This window comes from Crocuta crocuta, unplaced genomic scaffold (genome assembly GCF_008692635.1).
Source record: "Crocuta crocuta isolate KB4526 unplaced genomic scaffold, BGI_CrCroc_1.0 scaffold107, whole genome shotgun sequence".
NCBI lineage: Eukaryota > Metazoa > Chordata > Mammalia > Carnivora > Hyaenidae > Crocuta > Crocuta crocuta.
This window is the reverse complement of record NW_027531877.1, coordinates 1352199-1375415: the sequence shown is the minus strand read 5'-3', so window position 1 is coordinate 1375415 and position 23217 is coordinate 1352199. Positions and strand designations below refer to the sequence as shown.

Below are 23217 nucleotides of genomic sequence, written 5' to 3'. Positions count from 1 at the left end.
AGGAAAGGATTTAAATAGAAGGAGAAGGAATTGCACAATGAATGCAATTTTAAAATAATGTAGTTAGTAAAGTTGGTAAGTTTTGAGTTCTAGTAGATAAAAAACAACTCCAACAATGTACATCTTACTTGAATTTTTTTATAATTCAGGGAAATAACTAATTAGTTTGATGATGCTGAATTGGTCATATGTAAGTCAGTGCTCTTGTGATTCCAGTTAATTCCACTTCTGATTTGTTGCATCATATAATCTAGGATATTTATATCAAGTTAGAGTTCACAAGGCAAAGGCTACAGTAAATTTTCCTTTATTTCCTTGTTCCAAAAACTTGTTTTCATTAAGGCTTCTTTTTAAAGTTTTAATTGTTATTTTAGAGAGAGAGTGCATGAGTGGGGGAGAGGGTAGGGAGAGAGAGAGAGAAAGAAGCTTAAGTAGGCTCCATGCTTAGCATAGATCCCAATGCAGGAGTCAATCCCACCAGCCTGAGATCATGACCTGAATTGAAATCAGGAGTCACACACTCAACCAACTGAGCCACCCAGGCACTCCTTCATTATGACTTCTAATGTGTTAGATAACATACTCTTAAAAGTTCCGATCCAGTATGAGACTCAAGAAATTGTGGCCAACTTCTAAATTAATCTATATCCAAAGGACCCATCAGATATAGGGGTCTGTGGGAATGATGACTAAGAGAGTAAGCTTTGGATTCAGGATAACGTGGCTTTAAATGCTGACTCTGTAACTTTTTCTTGACTTGGGCAGGTTAATTCCAAATAAGTGGCTTTATCCACAAAATGTAAATACTCAGATTAAATTAGATTATCTGTGCTTACATAGCATGCTAATTGGGGCATTGTTTCAATGAATGCTAAGTGCTGGAAAGGAGATGATGTTGAGCCAGGAGATGCTTCTGAATGTGAACATTAAATTTTCAGTGATTAAGTGGGGTCTGAATTTCACAGTTTCCAACACTCACTGCCTTCTAGCAAGCCATTCCCTTGTACATTCCTTATCTCCTGAGATTCCCCAGGAATGAGATGGAATTTTAAATTTCATAGACCTGGTCTGAATTGAAGGAGACAACAAAACTTTAATTGTGAGCACTGTGTCAACAATATCTTTGATACAGAAAAAAACTTTAAACATTTGCTTATTCATTTTTGAGAGACAGAGATAGAGAGAGCACAAGCTGGGGAGGAGCACAGAGAGAGGGAAACACCGAATCCAAAGGAGGCTTCAGGCTCCGAGCTGTCAGCACAGAACCTGATGCAGGGCTCGAACCCACGGACTGCAAGATCATGACCTAAGCTGGAGTCAGATGATTAGCCACCTAGGCACCTCCAAAAAACTTTAAACTTTTTGATACGATAAATGCTTACAATTTTTCTAGTATGTTATCATTTGAAAAGCATTTTGAAATATACCATTGTATTTGACCCTCCTCAAAAGTTAGTGAGTGGGTGAGACTCACCTGTTTTCAGAGAAGGAAACTGGCCACAGAGGAAACTCAGCCAAGGTACCCAGCTAATAAGTAGTAGAGCCTAATTTTGAAACCATGTGTTTCAACAAGTTCATAAATATTTCTACAACTTTTGTGCTTAGTTTATTTGGAGATAGAATACTTACAAAGAAAAATGTGGGCAAGTAGAAATTAATATACCTCAATGTGATTATTAATATCTGAAAGAAATAAGAGTAAAATGAGAGACATGACTGAGATAGCATAATGAAACTAAAGCTTTCTAGGAAATCAGAGTATTAGGAGAATCTGGGTGTTTTCTTACAAACAAACATGGACATGTGGGTAACTGCACTATGAGATACCACGTCATTTCTGAGGATGTGTCTCCTGCTGAACCAAAGGGGAAAGAGCAGCTTTTTTCAGCACCGGGGACAGCTCAGCAACTCTCTAAAGGGTTGTTCCATATACAGCATGAACAAAGTGCTGTCTGTTTGATAGCATCAGCTCTGCAAAGCCCAGGGGAGCTGACCTGACCTTGTAATGTTCACTCAGTGAAGAACGTAAATTTAAAATAGCAGTGGAGTTGCATTAAATGCTTATTCAGGAGGTTTCATTAGTGTCAATAAGTATGACACATTTGAAAATATTGATTTTTTTATTTTTCTCAATTTAGAATGAGGAGAGGCTCAATTAATTACTGTGAAGTGCCTTTGTACAGCTTTCCTTCCATCTCTGTGAAAGCTCATTTCAATAATTACCACAGTTGAGTTTCACGAGTCTTCTTCCTTTTTTTTTTTTTTAAAGTGTCCATTTCTCCTTCCCCCGTTTTACTCAGTGTTTCTTCTTCAATGTATAGTTAACTCCCCTCTGCGATGATAGGGACCAAATGGAAATCCATACATGCTAATCCTGTAGCTTTTAAAGAAGGGACCTGTGAAGTCCAAAAGCTGACTCATAAATTAGAAAGAGTAGAACATAGTGCTAAACAAACAGTATCTGCCCTGACTGGTCTTAAGACCAAAGAGGTAGTCATGAGGAACATAAACTGAAGAATCGTGAGTTCTGGGCACCATTTGGACACATTCCCTTTGATTTTTTTTCCATGTCCTGAAACTCTAATTGATTTTAAAGGCTGGGATGAGAAGACAGGACTGTGTTCTGAACTTTTGTAACAAATAACCTTACATTCAATAAGCTTTTTGATTGTTAGTAAATTATACCCTTACCTGATTTGACATAATTAAAATAACCAATCCACATACAGCTTTCTGTAAATTCTGTGGCATCTGATAAAGAAAAATTTGTGGCTCAGCTGTTTAAAAATGAGGAAGAGGAATTTGTTGGCAGTTTGTGCCTAGATTCACTTCGTATGTGCACCAGCTGCCAGAGATCCAGCCCTGACCTTTCAGATAGTACTTGCCTACTTGTAAGCAAGGACCATTTCAGCAGAAATTTGACTGAGTCTTTTCCAACTTTGCTTTTTTTTTTTTTTTTTTTAATGTTTTATTTATTTCTAGGAGAGAGAGGGAGAGACAGTGTGAGGAAGGGAGGGTCAGAGAGAGAGGGAGTGACAGACTCTGAAACAGGCTCCAGGCTCTGAGCTGTCAGTCAGCACAGAGCTCGACGCGGGGCTCGAACCCGCGAACCGCGAGATCATGACCTAAGTGAAAGTCGGACGCTTAACCGACTAAGCCACCCAGGCGCCCCTCCAACTTTGCTTTCTAAAAATTAACCTGAAATGAGGCGATAGAGACTTCTATTCTGCCGGTTTTACGGTCACTGTGGTAGGCTACAGGAGAGTTGAGGATCCTGTTATTTTTTCATGTTATTAGGAGGAAAATTCAGGAAAATAGGGAGAAGAAATATTTCATCCTTCTCCTTGAGAAGAATGTGTTTTTGTCATGGCTAATGAAACTACTTTTCAAGATTTTTAACTTAAAGTGGGATAGGCATCATACCATTATAGATGAAGTTTCCATATCATTCTAAATTTAACCCTGGAAATTAAAATACTTGAAATATCCTCCTTTCCCTCTTGATCCACATTTTGCTCTTCATATGGCATGCCCTGTAAGTCAACTCTCTGGCAACAGAGCAAGTCCACTATAAGCAGTGACCTGCTGGCTGTCAGATAAAATCTCCAGATTGAAACCAGACCAGAGAATTGGGCTCCAAGTTGAAGAAGAAGCATGTGTGACCTCTTGGTTCGAATGGAGGAAGTGTCTCAAAACAGTTTCCTTTGCCAAAAGACTCAGCTCTCCTTGGACATAAATAAAAACAAGAGTCCTTTGTTCTGAAAGACATAAGGATGATGATTAGTGTTGGCTCACATACTCCTATGGTTCTCATTTTGGGAACTGTGTTGCTTTTAGTTTCATGGATTTTCTATCAGGCTAGATTGCACATGCATAGAAATATCTTTCCTGGTATTTTGGTATTTTACTGGTGATGAAAGAAGCTTTTCCATTTGTCCATTTAGCAAATGTTTACTGAATACCTACTATGTACCAGGCACTATTTTAGATGTTAAAGATAAAGTGATGAGCAAGGTAAACATGATCTTTTCCAGTTCCAGTGGGCATTGTATTCTCAGGACCCCAAAAACAAGAATTTTATGTGGTGATAATTGCAGAAAGAGATTAGAGCAAATTAATGATATATTAGAGAGTGTGGGCAGTGGGGAACCAAGATTAGTTAAAGTAGACAAGGAAGGTCTTGACACTAAAACTTAAATAACAAAATGAAACCAAGGTGGGGAAAATATAGGGGATGAGGACTCTCTGAAAGGAAACAGCAAACGCAAAAGTCCTGAGGCAGTAATGAGCTTGGAGAGTATGAGGAACAGAAGGGCAGTGCAACCTGGTCATAATGAATAAATAAAGAGTAACGAGAGATAGACAGGATCCAGATCATTTAGGTGCTTAGAATCCATGACAAGGATAATGATTTTATTCTGTGGGTAGTGTTAAGTTATTGGAGGCTTAGAAGCAAGGGAATGACATAATATGATTTATGCGTTCCAAAAGATCTCTTTTTCAAATTTGCATTTTCATTTGCAAGGCTCTGCTCTAATTTGGGAAGCCAGTTCTTGTTCTGGATCTTACAGATTTGTTATTTTAGAAATTAATTTTCTTGTAAAACAAGGATTTTTTTAAAAGTTACCCAGTGTAGTGCAAATGTCTGGACAGATATACCCTTTTTAGAAGGACTCATTGTCTAAAACGTGACATGATGTTATACCTGTAATGTAACATTTGAAGGCAAAGTTCTAGTCTCACCAGGGCCACTGCCCTGCTCCATGTCCTGGGCAGAGTTACTTATGTTCTCAATCTGCATTTCCTCATGAGTGAAATAGGGGTATTAATACTTCCTTGGTTTGCCTCGCCTAATTGTTGGGAAGCTCTGGTGTGACAGTGCACTTGAATATACTTTTTATGAAGCTGAAGGGGCCAAAAGCTAATTCATGAAGCTAAACATTTGTTGACTATAGGACACAAGGATCTAATAGTTGTAATAATAATGGTTGCCATTTTATTAAGTTTTAAGTAGGTGTTGGATACTGTGTGCTTTTTCTTTGACTTCTGATTCGAACCCTTTCACATTAGTGCTGGGATTATCTCTAATTTCATTTTATTATTGAAATATAGTTGGCATACCATGTTTTATTAGTTTTAGGTGAACAATACAGTGATTTGGCAGAAGTACACTACTCAATGCTCATCATGCTAAGTGTAGTCATGGATTATTGCTATTTTTGAAATGAGAGGATGAGGTCTCAGAGAATTTACTTTCCCAAGCTGGTAAGAGATGGCCAGAATTTCAGCTCAGATCTGTTTGCCTCCAAAGCTCATGCTGTAATGCGACATTCTGATGCCTTTTAGGATGTCAGTGGCCCCCTAGGGAGGGCACGCTAACAGACCTTGTTGGTACATTGGAATATGCATGTACAGAGTGTTATGACAGAATGGAGAATGGGGGGTGGGCAGGGAGCAGGGAAGGAGAAGTTTAGCTGGTTTCATAGAGGAGGGCTGCTTTGAATCTGATCTGGAAGGATTAAGAGTTTCACGGGACATTAATAGGTGGTGTGATGGGGAAGGAAGGACATCTTAGGAGAAAAGAGTATCCTAAGCAGAGATCTGGAAATGCAAGAGAAGGGTAGGCAAGCTAGTGTGACAGGAGGATGTGTGCTCTTTTATTTCTGTGTACATAGGTGTTTGTGGATTTGGGGGGAGCAGTACTGGGGAGAAAGGGGAAGAGAGAGAGAGGAAGGGAGAGAGAGGGAGAGACGGTATGTGTGTATGTATGTTTTCTTGTCTCTGGATTTTTATGATGCGTGGAGAGATTGGGTGGTATGTGACATGGTGAGAAGGCAGGATGTGACTGGGAATATGACCCTGTTGAGTAGGTGGAGTGACAGAGGACAGGGATCTAGTAAGAGGCTAGCGCACTAATCCAGGTAAGAGACAGTGTGTGGCCAGCATGCCGACAGCATAGAAAGTATGGAACGAGTGAGAGGAGGAGACTTAGGGAATGTTATTTTAGAAATAGAATCAGTAGTACTTCTATCTACATCCGGGTTCAGCTGGGAGAGGTATGCACAGTGAATCCTGGGTCTTTAGTTTGACAATGGTGTGCAGAGTCCTAGGAACTTAAATAAAGGAAAAGTGGAAGCAAAAGGTGGATTTAGAGAGTGGAGGAGGTAGAGATAAATTTGGGACTCAGTGCATCTGAGCAGCCTGACATCCACAGGAAGATGCCAGGGTTAGGGGTGGCTATGAAATGACCCCAAACTCAGAGAAGGTAGAACCTAGCGGAAGAGTAATGAGGAAGAAAGGTCACCACACAGCATGGCCTTTCCCATCTAATATTGCAATGGTATATTTTTGTGATCACAGTGCTCTCTTACACAGCATCTAAAAAACTGAACAAAAGATGTTTTTTGCAGGAGTGTTATGTGCCCCTGAGAAAACATGCCACTTCTCAATTATCTACAAATGAGCATCCATGACAGTCATTTTTATTCTTAAACTGGCTGTTCCATTCTACCTAGCATATTTTTAAGGACATTTCCATATGTCCTCAAAGAAAATACATTTTATTACATATTTATCCAAGAAAAGCATAGTGAGAAAGGTAAAATCCTATAGGGAAGACTTAGATGCCAGCTAGAGCTGTTTTTTAAATAGTGCATTTTCTGGAATATTCTCTACCTCCTTATTCTTGTGTTAATTGAGACAATCATGAATTGACACTTGAAATCAGCACATTCAGGAGCAGGTACCATGTTGTGATCCATTCTAGTTCTGCTGTGATTATGTTTCTTCTACCTACTCCCATCCCACCCCAGTGTTTTATTTACTTCAGATTTCTTTCTTGAGGCTCTGTCCATCCTCATGTGTTTAATCTTTTGCAAAGAATATTATCATGATAAGAGGAGACCTCTCCGTGTAGCCCACTGAGAAATTGTTTGGGGAGATAAAATGCCTTCATCTGACAAAACAGAAGACGCAAGAGAGCAAGAGCCTGATGGTGAAAGTGATGAATCAGCTCCAATTTACAGATTTCTTGGCCCAAAATAGTTCATTTTCAAAATATGTTATTCAGAGCAAGGCCTGAGCAAGAGGAAGAATTAGAGCTGATTTCCAGCTGGAGATTTTGTGCAGGAAAAGAAAGCCTACAATGATGTGTAGGCACAACTGACCTTGGTAGGAGTGTTTGATTTTCCAATGAGGAGAAGGCCATCTGTTGGTTCTTGAGGGTAGGGAGAATGTGGTGGGATAATTGCTCTTTATAGCATGCTGTACTTGCTTCCTATTCAGAAACTTGTGAGGCCTGGTCTCAATTCATCTTCAGATATTATTCCTATATACAGTGAAATCAAAACTCAGAGATTACATGCTTGGCTCAAGGTCACCCAAGGACTTAGTGGCAGAAGATGGACTAAAATTCACATCTCCTGATTTCCAGGTCAGCATCCTTTCCATTGACTAACTGTTGAACACTGTTAGATTTTGGCCAGTACTTGTTCTATGATCTTGGCCAAATAAGTTAGTCTATCTGACTCTCAGAGTTCTCATCTGTAAAATAAAAACAATGAAAAAACTCGATTGGGTCACTGGGAAAACCACATAATCTAAGATGCATAGGGAATATTACCTGCACATAGTAAGCACTCAAAATATGTGTGTTCCTTTGAAACAATGAGGATGATACTGGTGATGCTTCTCTAAGATACTTTCAGTAAAAGCCTGGAGGTTTATAAATTTAAGGAATCTGTTTGTGAAGTGAGGGTTAGTAGAAAATAACCGTCAACCAAGTGATGGAAGCCAAGACTGAGTTGGAGGCTTTGCAAAAGTCTCCATGATTTTTCTGTACCTAATTTCTTTTTTAGCACAAATGGATGTCCTTGGATTTCACTTCATTTATTCAGTAGATATTATTTAGACACCACATGTGCCATTACATGACCTTTCCAGGTGCTAGGAATATATAGTAGCTAAATAAGAATGCTTCTTTTGCTGCCCTCATGGAGTTTAAAATCCAGTGAGAAAGACAAATCTTGATCAAATAATCCTAGAAGGAATATCTACTCCAAGTCTGAAGGTTCCTTTCTAACAGAGTCATTATAAAGATTCCAGAGTCCATATTATGCAGTAGAATAATCAGACCTACTTTTGTGGGAACAGGGAAGACTTCCCTGAGGAAGCAACCTTTAGGCCAGGGCTTGGGGGTGGAACAGCCATGCCAGGTAGAGGGAGTAGCATAAAGTAAGGCCATGAGGTGGAAAGACACTGATGACTTTGGAGAAAAGTTTGTGGGTCTAAGCAGCATGAACAGGGGAGTGGATGGCATCTGATGAGGCCATGAGAGAAGTGGGGGGCTGATCAGGCAGGACCTACCCAAGATCAAAGAATAGCTTCTGTGTGGTTTATTGCAGTGTGTACACTGGTCAGATTAGATGATAGCAGAGCCACCCAAAGGTATACACAACACCTGTCTCTCAGTCTGGGAGTCCCATTGTCTTCCATCATCTCCCCTTTCCTCCAGTTAGTAGTCTGCTAGCTCCAGGTCCATGGGGAGATTTTTAAGTAGTAATAAGTCTGAGTTACTAGCAAAGGAAATGAACTAAGTTCCTTCACAGTCAAATTCGTTGACAGGAATCCACCAACCAAGCTGTGCCTGTGCCTGCTAGTGGATTATATGTTTTTAATATTTTCTTGCAGGCAAGGTGTACAGGTGGGATCCTAATGATTCTTATGCCACACTCTTTCCCCCTCTTTGCTTTTGTATGTTTGTTTGTGGATTCATGTATTCATTCATTCAATATATATTCATAAATTATGAACTTAAAATCTATAACTAGATTATAGACATAGAATAAGAGATGTAAGATATATTCAATAAATTATGATACAAGATTGAACTAAATGAGTGCCATAAATATAAGAAATGAAGTAGAGGTTTCAGGTGACTAGAGGATCACTTCCACTTTCTTAAGAGGAGGCAAGAGGTGGGCAGTGATCATGAAGGGTTTTGTGGACAAGGCAGCGTTTGACTTGAACCTCAGAAGACACAGGAATAAATAGGCAGATGTAAGGAGTACAGGTAAGAAATGAGACATCTGTGGGGAAGGAGAAAAGAAGGAGTACAGACACAGAGAAAGTATAGGATGAATGGAATAGAAAGGTCTAGTTGAATTTTAATCCACGTGAAAGGAAGTTCTTAGACTATCGGTGGGAGTCAGGTATGAGAAACAACAGAGGCTCCTACCGAGAGCTTCTAGATTTCATCTGGGAGTTTTTCAGCTAGGAAGTAATGTGAATGACGAGTGAAGAATTGGGGAAGTAGTAAAGAAGAGGCAGGAGAGATGGCACCAGAGCCCCAAGCTCAAGGCATTGGGCACATTGGCCTTACGTCAGAATGCACTGGGGCCCAGAGCTTGCTGGCCATTCGTATAGCCTGGAGTATTCATGGAGTCCTGAATCCCGCTCCAACCCTACTGTGTGAGACTCACTGGGGAACATATCTTAGGCAGCTGTTATTTTGTTAAAGCTTTCTAGCTTATCTTAATGAAGCCTAGCATTTGGGAATGACTCTTCTCTTCCATTCCACATGCAGGCCTCGCAGGAACCATCTGGTCCAGTCAAGTTCCTGAAGAACCAGCAAAATTGTAACTTGCTCTTCCTTTCATGGGTATGAACAGGGCCATTTTAGATGGTGTTTTGGAAGTAGAAATGACGAATTGATGCTTTTAAAAATGATTTTAAAAAATACAATTATTACTATGAAATGGCTGGCAGAAACATCTGTTGGTGGAAGAGAGAAAACCAGGGCTAGCAGAGCGGTGCACATAAAGCCTTCTGCATATACCAGGTTGTTGACAATGAGCACCTCAGGGAAATAAATTTGGGGAGGAGGGCAGATTTTTCTTTTACATTTTTTAATCTATTTAAAACATGCCTTACATGTTGAGTGCTTAAAATCCCTAGATTTTAACCCTAGTTAGGGACCTTTAAGCAGCAACAAGGGACCTTTCCGTCTTCTCTATTGTTGCCCAGTTTAAAAGGGGAAAGATAGCCCTCTGTCCTTGCCATTGGCAAGGCTACCCTGAGAGCACCTTGTGTCAAGAGGATGTCCAGGTCAGATGGTGAAATAAAAAATGTCTTTGACTTTCCGGTTGATGACACTGGGAATGTTTACCTCGAGAACAGTACAGTAACTACCTTAAATGTCATTCTGATTGAGTTTTAGGATTACTCACAGCTGGGAGGAGGAGCCAGAACAGAAAGATCTTGACAGTCTAGATTGATGGGCCAAACCTAATAATAACATGAATTGTATGGGGATCAATGCCAATATCTTCCCTGAAGTCTCACAGAGCCACCTGCACACACACAGGGAGGGGAGTAGCCCTTAAGAGCAGCTCATCAAAACAAGCCTCCAGGGTCTTAGTTAACATTAAGAGTGAGTCAAAAGAATGATGTGGCTGCCAAGAAAAGGGAAACAATGTTTGGCTGCATTAACAGAAATCTAGCGTCTGGTTGGATTCTTAACCAGTGGTATGCATCAGAATCACCTGAGAGTCTTTTTTTCCAAATGTGCTCACTACTCCCCCACCCCCACCCCCATCTGACTGTACTCCGAACTGAAAGAGGTGGGGTAAGGACAAAACACACAGATTTTAGAGATTCTGGCCCCACTGAGGCCTCTGATTTTTAAAACTTGCCCTCGCTCAAGGGAGGGGCTTTCTCAGAGGGCCTGAATAGCTCAGTCAGTTAATCCAGCTCTTGATTTTGGTTTGACTTTGACTGTGAGGTCAGAAGAGGTTCATGATACTGAGCCCCACCTTGGGCTCCACACTGAGCGTGAAGTCTGCTTGAAATTCTCTCTCCCTATGCCCCTCTGTGTGTTCTCCCTCTAAAGTAAAAAAAGAAATAAAAAATTAAAATGGAGGGGCCATCTCAGACTCTTCAGTGTTAAATTATCTGCAGTCTGAAGTTTTCCATTTCTGAAAACCACATTTAAAGAAATAACTTGTGTTTTTATTCCTGATTATGGAAGTAATTTTTGTACGATATTAGTTTTCATTCCAATTTGCCATCTTACACAGATTGGTTTTAATTAAAATAGTTGAAATAAAAATAGGATCATGATGCATGCAGTGTTTTGTAATATGACTTGTTCTAATAGGAACATAGTTGTGTGCTCTTCAGCATGATTTTTAATAGATGCATAAACCATCCATGTTAAGAAATATATCCGAAATGACCGATTTCCTATTGGTGTATGTTTGGATCGCTCCCACAATTTCCCACTATTGTTAATCACATGTACGTACTTGTGCGGCACTCCACTTTAAAGACAAATACAGACAGTGTAATGACCAGAATGGTGGGAGTCTTGTAATCTTGACAGAAGGAGCAGCTGAAAGAATTTTAATCTGGAGAAGATTTAGTGGGGTGGAAAGGGGTGGTAAATATCTTCAAATATTTGCAGGAAAATCAAACAGAGAAGGAATTCAATTTGTGTTGCCAGCCTCAAAGGGACAGTTTGGTAAAAAAGACAAGGAAGTGGCTTTCAGGGGAAGGTAATGAATTTTCAGATAATTAAGTTTTGAAGGTCTTGCCTGCCCATCCTTGGGGATGCTGGAAGTTAGCGTTTGTAAAGGAAGTAATTGACGACATTCCAATTTCTAATTGCGGTGATGGAGTAGGGGGATGTAAAATGGAGTGAGTCACAAACTCCAGTGGCCGAAGCAACAGCACAACTGTAAAGGAGTTTGTTCTGATTTCAAATACCTTTAGGTAACATATTCACTCCGCAGTTAGGCACAACCCACACCCCTCCTCCTTTATTTTACCTGCCTGGACTCCTGAAGGCATCGGAGTTTACCAACCCTAGCAGTTAATCTTTAGAACCTTGGATGATATGAAGATCTGTCTTTCATTCAGATGTTTATTGGGCACCTTTGTGTGCTGGGCGTCTTGAGAGATTATAGAGATCACAGTGAAACTGACAGCATCTCTGCCGGCCAAGAAGCCTGCAGTGACAGCATGAAGGAGGGGGTGGTATTGGATGACTGGATTGGAACAGGAATACAGAGTCTCAACTCCAGAAGGTCTACTTAAGACTAGTGGTTGCTACTAATAGTGAGACATGCTTTGACTTGCTAAGAGGAGCTTTCATAACCAAGTTCTCGAGGGAAAGGGACCTTCCTGGAGGCACTGCCCTTCCCCTTGTGCCCCTAGCAGACTAGTGCAGGCAGAGCCAGTTGGCATGTCTGTTGGGGGTGCTCTGGAGGAGATTCTGGCTCTGCAGGAGAAGTAGTATAAATGGATCATCCTTGGATTCCATGTAGAGAAGAAATTACAGAAGAAGCAAGCGACATTTGAAAAAGTTGGTAAATTAGAAAACTGACATCATCCAAAAAGGGGGAAAGGGCCAGAAGAGTGTCAGGGTCTCTTTAGCTGTCTCCCTTTGCATCTGTATTGATTTCAGGAGTGGGGTGTTTGACCTCTATTCTGTTACCCATAATCTATGTTAAAGCATTTAGTGAGTGCATATTTAATACTAGCCACTGTACCAAGTGCTTTTTGTTTATTCATCCTTCTGATACTCTCCATTTTGTAGATGAAGAGACTGAGATTCAGAGAGTCCATGCTTCGTGCTGGAGCCAGGGCTTTTTTCAGACCATAGACTTTCTAATAACCAGAGTAACAGCAGAGCAGAGCGTGGAGAATGGGAGGTTTTGACTTTGAATTAGGAGATGGAGTTTTCAAAGGAAGTGCTTTGCTGATGCTAAGAAGTTTAAAAAATTGTCTTCCCATATGGCTTGTTTCAACTCACTAAGAACCTGGGCAGCTGCTACCACTCATCTGGACTTGACCCCACTGAACAGAGCCACCTGTGGATGGAGCCTCTTAGCATGGCTGCCACTTGATGTTTATCAAAAAGCATCTCATTTTTGGAATGACATACTGCTCGGTACAAAGTTAGAGGAAACTGAGATTGAGTTTGACATAATACTCATCCTGAGTGACATTTTCAAAATTCATAAATAATTTAGCCCCCAAATTCTTGATGTAGAATTTGAGCTGGTGTATGGGCTGTGTGTGTATAGGTGTGTGTGTAAAGAGAGGATTTTTTTAACCAGAGAACAAGAAAAAGGCTAAGATTTATTAGGTGCTTCCTATACACCAGGCCCTGCTCTATCTATATACTGTTTTTACACGCATATACACACACATATAGCCATACACACAGCCAAATATACACACATATTAGAGTTTATTGAATGCTCAGAAGAGCCCCCATGAAATTAGTGCTATTATCCTCATTCAGTTCAGAGATGATGACTAATGGAAACATAAATAGCTGAATATTAGAACCGTATCTCCTTAGGTCTGCTGGACTCCAGAATCATTACCTCTGGGACATGTTAAAGGAGAATTACATTATGTTGATGCACTAACAAATGAAGCACCATCTGTACATGTATATAGTTTGTATACAATTTCTTTGTTTTGAGCTACAAGGAAACTAAGGTCCAGGGATGTAATTAGACCTTTGATAAATCACAGAACTAACTAGTTAGTCATCAAAGCCTAAACTTAGCCCAGATCTCCTAAGTCCCAGTTCCCCGCAGCATGCTGATGGGAACATTCATCCAGGCTCCTGATCCCTTAGGTTAAACTGGATCCTCTTCTGAAATTCACCAGGGCCTAGGAGTTCATTTAGTAAATGTTCACTGAATTATCACTGAATAGTTTCCGGAATTGTGCCAGGCCTTAGCAGGACAATGATGGATGCTACAAGTATGTCCTGCATTCATAAAGCTTACACACTGCTGGGGAAATCAAACAATTAGGCAAGTGATTGCTATAGAGGTTATGCCCACTGAAGGAGCAAAGGATTCCATTGAAGGATGAAGCCATGTCTAAGATTAGGGAGGATAAGTGTTACCTAGGTGGAGGTGGAGGTAGACAATTTTCCATACAGAAGGAATGTTCTGAGCAGAAAGATGAGCTAAGGACAACCCTTAATATGGACCAACACAGAGATACGAGCTGTGGGGATTTGAGGCCAGCAACTGAGAAATTGTGGGAAGAGGCAATAAAGTTGAAAGCATGCGTGCAAGATTTGCAGACCAACCAAAGGTTCAAATACTAGCTTCATTGTTCACAAACTGGGTGATTTGGGGCAAGTTTCTTGATTTTTTTGAGTGTCCCTTTTTGTGAAGAGAGATGTAACGCAAACCTTGGCAAGGTTAATCATCAGGCTTGCAAATAAGAAATACAAAGTGTTCAACCAGTGCTGGCAAAAGGCTCCACTGCCCCCAAGCTGCTCATGCCTAAACTTGGAAGTTAACTTTGATTCCAGGCTTCTCCTCACCCCATGACACACAACAGGTTGGCTGACGAGTCCTTTCTGTACTCCCCCGGAGTACCTTGCAAACTCTTCCATTTCTCTCTGTCCCCACACTATAGAGTGGTGTAAGTCCAAACCACCTTCTTCTCCTACTGGACTAGAACACTAACCAGTCTCTGTCCTTCCTCTCTCTGGCCCACACCTGACCTCCAGTCCATTCTTTACACCTCAGCTAGAATGATATTTGAAAAACCAAAAGCACATGTCATCCTGCTCCTTCAAACCTTCCAGTCACTTCTTGTTCTTCCTTGCAGAAAATCTAAACTCCTTGTTTATTAGGCTGACCCTGGCCACCTCCTGGCCTCAGCTCCTTGTCCTTGGTCGCAAACTCTGCCCGCACTGGCTACCTGTGTCATCCTTCAGGTTTTACTTGGTTGGCCACCTTCTCAGAGAGGGTCTTCTCTGACCACTATGTCTAAATAAGTCTCCCTCGCTAATTTCTACCATAGCACTTTCTTCTTTTCTTTCCTAGCCAGTATTAAAATTCATCATTACAAATTTGTTTGGGTGCTTACCAGATTAATTGTCTAGCTCCTTCACTATGTTGGGAGCTCTACAAGACTCTGAAGATTTCTGTTAGGCACTGTGATGGATCACACCACATGTCTGGCACAAAATAGGCACATGGTAAACATTTGCTAAATTAGTAGACAAATGAAAGCAGGGTACTCAGTAAATAATTGATCCCTGTCAGAGAAACTGTTAGGGTATGTCTGGTTATGAGCATTTGGTAAGAGTTTCTGTCCCCCATCATTTGCCTCAATTGCCAAAATAAAAAGAGTGACAGCCCTGTAGAAGGTTGACAGAGAGAGGGAAGGTCATTCTGTATCATTAGAATCACCAGAGAGAACTGGCCCCCAAACCCCTTGATACTGAATCCATATAAGACACAGTTTCTGGGCAAATCCTTGGTATATTTTTCTCTGAGACGCAGGGACCTAGGGACATTCATCACCGGAGAAGTGGGTGCTCATACACACTCTTGTGTTAGCAGCTGGCATTTCTGCCTCGAGGATTTTACATTTACAAGGTAATAATAAAAGTGGTATTAGAAACCTGCAGATGGTCTGTCCGATAGAGATAAATGTTGATTGCAAACTCCAACATGGAAGTGGGATTGACTAGAAGTGTTCCTGGGTAATTTAAGGCCCCATAGCGCATGTCCCTGGAGATACCTTGGCCAGTCAGTTCTATTTTATTTCAGGGAGGAAATAAAACTCTGCCTGATTGGACTTTTTTCCCCCTGACAGAAATGAGTAGTTGTCACGATGAATCATAAAGGCCAAGGCTGCAAGGCTGACAATGCACGCCAAAGCCTCACTTCCCCTCTGTGAGCATGGTCTTCAAACTTGAAATCAGGGTCAAGTTTTAGGGCTCTCATCTTGTTGGATATACAAGATCTCTCAGTTCTTCCCCAAAGATCTTCTTACCCCTTAGTGGAGGGGTACTGAGATGACTTTTTAGAGCATGCATTTAAGAGTGTTCAGCACTGAGAAGTAGTAAAATAAGGGACAAGGCCAATGATGGAGTAATAATTTTCAGCCATTTGATTTTCTAAAACTACACTATCCGATAAAACTGGCTATGATGATTGAAACATTCCATATCTCTGCTGTCCAACATGGTAGCCACTAAGCACATGGGACTACTAAGCACTTAAAATGTTGCTAGTGCAACGAAAAACTGAATTTTTAGTTTACATTTCAACAGCCATAGGTAGCTCTTGGTAACCACATTATATAGCATGTCTCTAAAATACTGTATGATTGGGGTGCCTGGGTGGCTCAGTTGGTTAAGTGTCCGACTTTAGCTCAGGTCATGATCTCATGGTTCCTGAGTTCAAGCCCTGCGTTGGGCTCTGTGGACAGCTCAGAGCCTGGAGCTTGTTTTGGATTCTGTGTCTCCCTCTCTCTCTATTCCTCCTCTACTCTTGCTCTGCCTGTCTTTCTCTCAAAAATAAATAAATGTTTTAAAAAAAAGAACTTAAGAAAATAAAATACTATATGAAGGAAAAGTATCAAGCACAAATCGTGTGCAAGACACAACAGTAGAATGGGAATACCTAGGAGAAGGTGTCTTGGAAGTTTGAATCAAGTGGCTGGCGGGGGGCGGGGGATGTGTATCCCATGGTGGTTATACACACACACTGTGGTGTGAGATCTGGGTTTAAATATCATTTCTGCCAAGTTTCAGCTATCTGATCTTGGGTAAGTTACTTTACTTCTCCAAGATTCATATCTGTTATCTGTAAAATGAAGATAAAAATAGAACCTACTTCCCAGGGCTGCCTTATGTCTTAAATGGAATGCTATATGAATGTGATACATCTGACATCATTTACATCTCAGCAAATTTGGTAAAATATCTTTTAATATGAACTGTGATCCTCTTGTATACCTAGACACACGTCTGGATAGCAGTGTTGTTGAGCTTTGAGGTCAGAGTGGTAGAGGGTCAACACAGAGAGTTGACCAGACCCCTTTGATAAAGTGAAAGTAAATTTATAAACAACAAACACCTCCATGCCTTCTCAGCCATGAATAGCAAGTTTTTCAGAATCCCATGCAATGGGTGTTCTGTGAAACTGCAAGGCTGGGGCCATTTATAATAAGAATTAGAGAATGATAAAGCTGGAAGGGATTTTGAAGCTTCAGTGTGCAAACGGATCACTGGGGTGTCATGTGACGTGCAGATTCTGATTTGATGGATCTGGATGGGAACCAAGGTTCTGCATTTTTCCAGGCCACCAGATGTTGCAGAGGCTGCTGGTCAGGGTATCAAGGCTGTTGAGCACCTAGAGTATGGGGTACAAGACCAGTACCCTTTATTTCTGAAGAGGACTTGGAGACCCAGAGGAGAAGGCTTCTTGTCATGGGGCCATTAGAAGTAGAACCAAGGCTGAAATGAAAGGCCCCCTCCATTGTCTGCTCCAGTGTTAGGTGCACTTTTGCAATTCTTTGAGCAGCTGCAATCTCTTGTATTACATGACACTCAGCACTTTGTAAAATGTCCTCTGTCTTGTACTTCCTTTTCCATTTGCCACCCAAGATCACTCCTCTTGCTCACACTATTACCATGAGCAACTGCTACTGATTTCTGATCAGATATGCTGATTCTGATCTCATACTTCCTCCTGTTACACCAGTGCACGTCTGTTCCTCTCTTCTCCATCCTGAGGAAGCTCCAGGCTTGGACTTAGGAGCCAGTCTGCATTTAGGATTCAGGGTCACTCTTGGCAAAAAAAAAAAAAAAAAAGTGAAAAGAATCAGGTGTCTCTTCTTTATCTTTTCTCTGTCACAAACACAGGATTCTAGGGCATTTATTACAAGCTGAGCAATAGCAGTGTGCTTAAGGCATTTGCATAAGCCATTTCCTGGAGTTAGATGTTTTATTCCTAGAGAGCCTAAAACGAGCAGCTACTCATTTGGGAAGGGTGGAAATGAAGCTCCAAACTGTCAGAGAAGAGGAAAAGTTTCCTTGCTAGGCATAAACCGCACAATTTCTTAAAACATCTTGGTGAGAAGGGATTGAAACTTAGGAGAGTCACAGTCCCTCTTACTGACTGTAGGTGACCCCGAGTAGAGGGATGTGTGTGCACATGTGTAACACAGGCATACAGCTATGTTTACCTCCTTATTTTCCCAATTGTTCAGTGGCTCACTCAGTTTGTATTATCATTCATCTATCTCCTTCCCCAAACGTTTTGTTGAGATGAGTGAAATGACACCTGCAAGCCTGCTGGAAAATTCTAAAAGATTTGGCTTTTTTTTTTTTTTTTTTTTTTTACTGTACCCCTTACCCCACCCCCATGTTATTTCTTTATCTGCTTCAGTGGACACGATTAGGGTCAGGCAGTTTTCTAGGCCTTTGCCATCATATGATCGGGATTCTGAGAGCTAAATGTCGAGAACTAGGAATTCAGACTCATCGAGTTGCTGATAATTAAATGAATTGGTGGCCTCTGACTGTCAGGTCTAGGTCACAGATGGAGCCATGCGTTTTGGGATCCCAGCTTGGAGCACACACAGCTTTTTCCTGCAGCCACCTGCATGCCTGTAATCTCAGTTTGTTGGTATCCTTTAAATAAAACACCACTTTCAAACCAATCCATTTTTCTCCTAAGGTATATTTTGTACTGCAGGCATGTTTGACTTAACATGTTCTATTGCTATCAGTGAATTCCTTCCAAAGGTTAATACCAATACAGAACTGACTGAGTAGGAAGGCTTTGGCTAGTGCAAAAAGCCCATCTGCTGCCCAAATATCTTCTTAGGTCAACAGGCAAGATCTTTCTGCTTTGCATTTTCAAAACCATTGATTTTTGCTGTAATTAGAGGAAGAAAAGCTCAAACAGGCAAGGTTTTTTTCCCCCACTTTGAAAAACAGTATTTAAGGATCCCAGCTGTTTTATTAGGTTTCTCCAGTGTCAAGGGTAGGGGGCAAATGTTCCTTGAGTCAGCATGCCGTCATTGCTGGGTAAAGAGAAGAGTATATCTGTGGTCTCTGGGAAGGTCTACAGAGGACTCTGCTCAGATGACTCAGGGTCCTCAAATGGTTTCCCTGTCTTAAACCTCCCATGTAATAAGAGCCATGGATATTTCTGAACACAGTTTGACCTGCCTTCTATTGACCTAATCATTTAGCTAATCACTGCCTGCAATTAAANGGGGGATGTGTCAAGTAAGAGGTTGCTGCGGTGGAGGTCAAAGAGGTTGTTTCCTGCTTTCTCCTCTAGGGTTTTGATGGTTTCCTGTCTCACATTCAGGTCCTTTATCCATTTTGAGTTTATTTTTGTGTATGGTGTGAGAAATTGATCTAGTTTCATTTTTCTGCATGTTGCTGTCCAGTTCTCCCAACACCATCTGTTAAAGAGGTAACAGCCTTTATTCTGAAAGGCTGAAGCAACTCTTGAAGCTTGAGAAGTTGCCCCCTCTTTGAATTAAAGTGTTAGAATGCTTTACTCTCCCCCATGAGGCTGCCTTATCTCTACCCAGGCTCATTTCTTCTCTATAGCCCAGCACAGAGCGTGAACCACTGAACATTATGTGTTTCTTCAGGCATGGTGATTTGGCTTGTTGTCAAGGCCATTAACACACATTTGACAATTGTTCAGTTGGCCCCTTTTTGTTCCAGCTTGAAAAGATGAGTGTCTAGTTCATAAATAATTTCAGAAGGTCCCCACAATCTCAACCATACTTAGAGCTCAGACTGAGGGACTTGCCATTGCTTCCTAACAGAAACAACATTCCAAGATTCATTATTCACTTGGCAAATATTTACTTGCAAGTCAGAGTGTTTACAGTGGAACTGAGAAGATAGGTGAAGAGGCAGTGGGTCAAGAGTAGAGGTGTAGGGGAGAAGGCAGGCAGCAGAATGATGAACATAATACACAGATAGGCTTGTGTTTCAGTTGCCATCTACCAGGTTCTTGTCATGATACCTGGAGCAAGTTCATGACCTTCACTAAGCCTCGGGTTCTTCATCTTTATTTTTTTTTAACTTTTGTACAGCTTATTTATTAATTTATTTAGAGAGTGTTAGAGTGCAGGAGGGACAGTGAAGGAGTGAGAGAATTCTAAGCAGGCTCCTTATGCANGAGAAGGCAGGCAGCAGAATGATGAACATAATACACAGATAGGCTTGTGTTTCAGTTGCCATTCTACCAGGTTCTTGTCATGATACCTGGAGCAAGTTCATGACCTTCACTAAGCCTCGGGTTCTTCATCTTTATTTTTTTTTAACTTTTGTACAGCTTATTTATTAATTTATTTAGAGAGTGTTAGAGTGCAGGAGGGACAGAGAAAGAGTGAGAGAATTCTAAGCAGGCTCCTTATGCGGGACTCGAACTTAGGAACCTTGAGATCATGACCTGAGCCAAAATCACAAGTTGGATGCTTAACTGACTGAGCCACCCAGGTGCCTCAGTTTTCTCATTGAGAGGAAGAGAGACAAGGCCATGAGTGGGAGAGGGGCAGAAAGAGGGAGACACAGAATCGGAAGCAGGCTCTAGGCTCTCAGCTGTCAATACAGAGCCCAATGCGGGATCAAACCTCGAACCATGAGATCATGACCTCAACCGACGTCAGATGCTTACCAACTGAGCCACCCGGGTGCCCCCCCGTCCCCACCTTATGTTTAAAAAGAGTTTTAAAAAATGGCTATTTCTTTGGGAATATTCACTTTTAAAAATGTATCTTAAGATGCCTAGAATAATGCCTGGCATGTGGGAAGTGCTCCACAGATGTTAGCTGGATTATCACTTTATTTCATCCTTGTAACAACTGTGTGAGGTAGGTCCTACTTTTTCCCCCGCTTTGCAGATGGGAAAACTGAGTCACAATAATTTGCCAAAGATCACACACATAGTTTACAAGTGGCAGGCTTAAACACAAGGTGCCTAACACTGTTATTCATATTCCTTATCATTATTTCCTTATATTTTTAGGAGCTACGTACATCACCGGCTTTTGAGAAACATAATTGGCTAGATTTGTTAATGGCTCAAATTAAGCCACATGACTTAGCTCGAATATAACTTTTTTCAAACATTCATTCTTTTGTGTTTTTTTTCTCCCAATATCCAGTGAGTATTTCTCTTCACACAGAGAAGTTTTATTAAATGCCTAATTACAACTGGTTAGATTCTCACTTATAACAGTTCTCACTTCTGAATTTAAATGTAATGATGTGTTGAAATATTAATGACCTTTATCCTTAAAAGTGTCTCAATTGTACTAAAGTTAACAAATGTGGCTGATAACACCCAGCAATATCTTGGCGCATTCTCCCACACAAGGCATTTGCTTGGGCTAGTTTCATTCTAATGGTGGATTTTATACAGCACAGACAAATACACAATGCAGGAAAATTTTGCATCACAAATTGTCTGGGAATTTAGTCTCCCCATAAATATTTTAAAGTGCTCTAATTCAGGCTAAGTAATAATAGCTGTAAAGCATTTAGAAGGATCGACAGTGCTAGGCACGTATTCTAAGGAGTAAACATGTTTCTGAGGGAAAGGTAGTGTTTGGATCATATGGAAGAAACAACCCATAAGCTAAGCTCATCCCTGCTGTCTCTGTGTCTTACCTTCTATGACATGAACATCCCTCTTGACTTTGACTTTAGCTCCTTGGGCATCTTATTAATGTTGATAGTGAAAACAGGAGTAAAATTTATCTGAGGCTTGATTCTAATAGCCAGCTTGGACTCCTTCCAATTCCCCTGAAGTCATTGGGGTTTGAAGCACTTGTATAGCTGGTGCTGGCTTCTGAGGCTTGGGGTGTAACATGAAGATTTGGTCTCTTTTTTTGGTGAGTGTGTCATTTGCTAAAAGACCTTGATAAATTCTTGTCCCACCCCCACCATGACTTGGAGTGTCCGAACTGAGGGATGTCTGTTTACCAACATGCTTACAAAATCCTACTTACAGGAAATCCCATGTCTCATCTGGCTAAATAACTTGGACCATATGTTCACGTCCCAAAGCTTAGGATTTTTCAGAGCAAGTTCACATGTGCCTATTTGCATCACCTGGGGATATTGAAATTCCAAGCACAAGTTCATTTTCACATAATTCATTATCCTCCCTTGGTTTTGGTACTTACTGTGAACTTTGGCAACAGATGGAAGGAGCCGATATTCCAGGAGCATTTACTAATTCTTTTGTGCTCAGAGATACCCACAAATAGTGATAATTTGCACTCAAATGAAACTTTCAGGGCCAGGCAGTGCCCTCAGGTATTCATTTGCCACCCCCTGTTGAGTTCTTGGGTAGAATTTAATTATCCAACAAATTTGGGGGTAGCTTTGCCAGATGTTGGGTGCTGACCCAGACGTGTAAAATGGAAGGATCTGATGTATTCCAGAGAAAGAAGTAGGGAAACAGACTTGGGAGTTTGAACTCCATGGGAGAAAAAGGGGACAAGAAACAGGGGAATTTGTGGGGAATTCTTCAGAGCCAGCTGTTAATCCGGAAGCCCCCAAGAGCCATTGGGCATTTGTGAGGGTCACTCAGGAAGGTCTAGGGCACCCCTCTATTTCTGTTAAACACAAAGGACCTCAGAGTTAAGAACCAGTTGAGAAACCAGCTTCTGTCTGTTCACAACAAAAACAAAATTACCAAGTTGATTTGAATGATGAACACAAATACTGCTCCTCTCTCTCATTCCAGTGTGATTCAGTGGGGCCACTTGGGGCACTAACTAGCCCTTGAATTTGGACTTGTCTGCAGAGAAGTTATTGCAATTAATACTTCTTAATGAAATACAGTCCTAATGTTATGATAATGGTTTGCATTGATTAAATGTGGATTCTATCCTAGGCTCTGAGCTAAGCACCTATACATCCCTTTCCTTCTCATAACAGCCATATCAATTATAATATTCCCATTTTATGGATGAGTGAATAAAACTCAGTCTTACTTCATAACTGCCTGAGGTCCTACAGCTAACATGAGGCAGAGGCGGGCAGCCTGATTTCACAGCCTGTGCCTTTCTTTGCCATCCTCAGGCTGAACTTGATTTATTGATGGTGACCTCCCCATCTAAAGGAATTCACTCTGTCCCCATCTCCACTCAGAGAGTTGAAAGAAAGGCTCTGTTCTGTGCCCTGTGTCATCCTTACCTCATCCAACCATACCTGATTGGACTTGATGGGGAAAGACTGATAAAAAGGCAGCCAATCAGTAGGCTGGCTTATGACCTCTCATGAGACCTAGTACCACCCTGCCCCCCTTAAAAAAAAAAGCCCACAAAATTAGGGGCACCTGGATGGCCCAGTTGGTTGAGCCTCCAACTTTGGTTCAGGTCATGATCTTGTAGTTT

At 41.1% G+C, this 23217-nt stretch overlaps 1 protein-coding gene across 10 annotated transcripts in view; it reads left to right on the top strand.

Moving 5' to 3' along the window:
* The window catches only part of PPP2R2B (protein phosphatase 2 regulatory subunit Bbeta), a 453296-nt gene that overhangs the window by 226512 nt on the left and 203567 nt on the right, over positions 1–23217 (top strand). For 2 of the 10 annotated variants that reach the window (XM_077772964.1, XM_077772963.1), the window contains one exon: positions 9584–9658. The exons of the other annotated variants lie outside the window; for them this stretch is intronic. In XM_077772964.1, the coding sequence (XP_077629090.1) occupies positions 9655–9658 (4 nt within the window). In that variant the 5' untranslated portion in view covers positions 9584–9654. The remainder of the gene's footprint in view (positions 1–9583; positions 9659–23217) is intronic. 10 annotated transcript variants of the gene reach the window in all.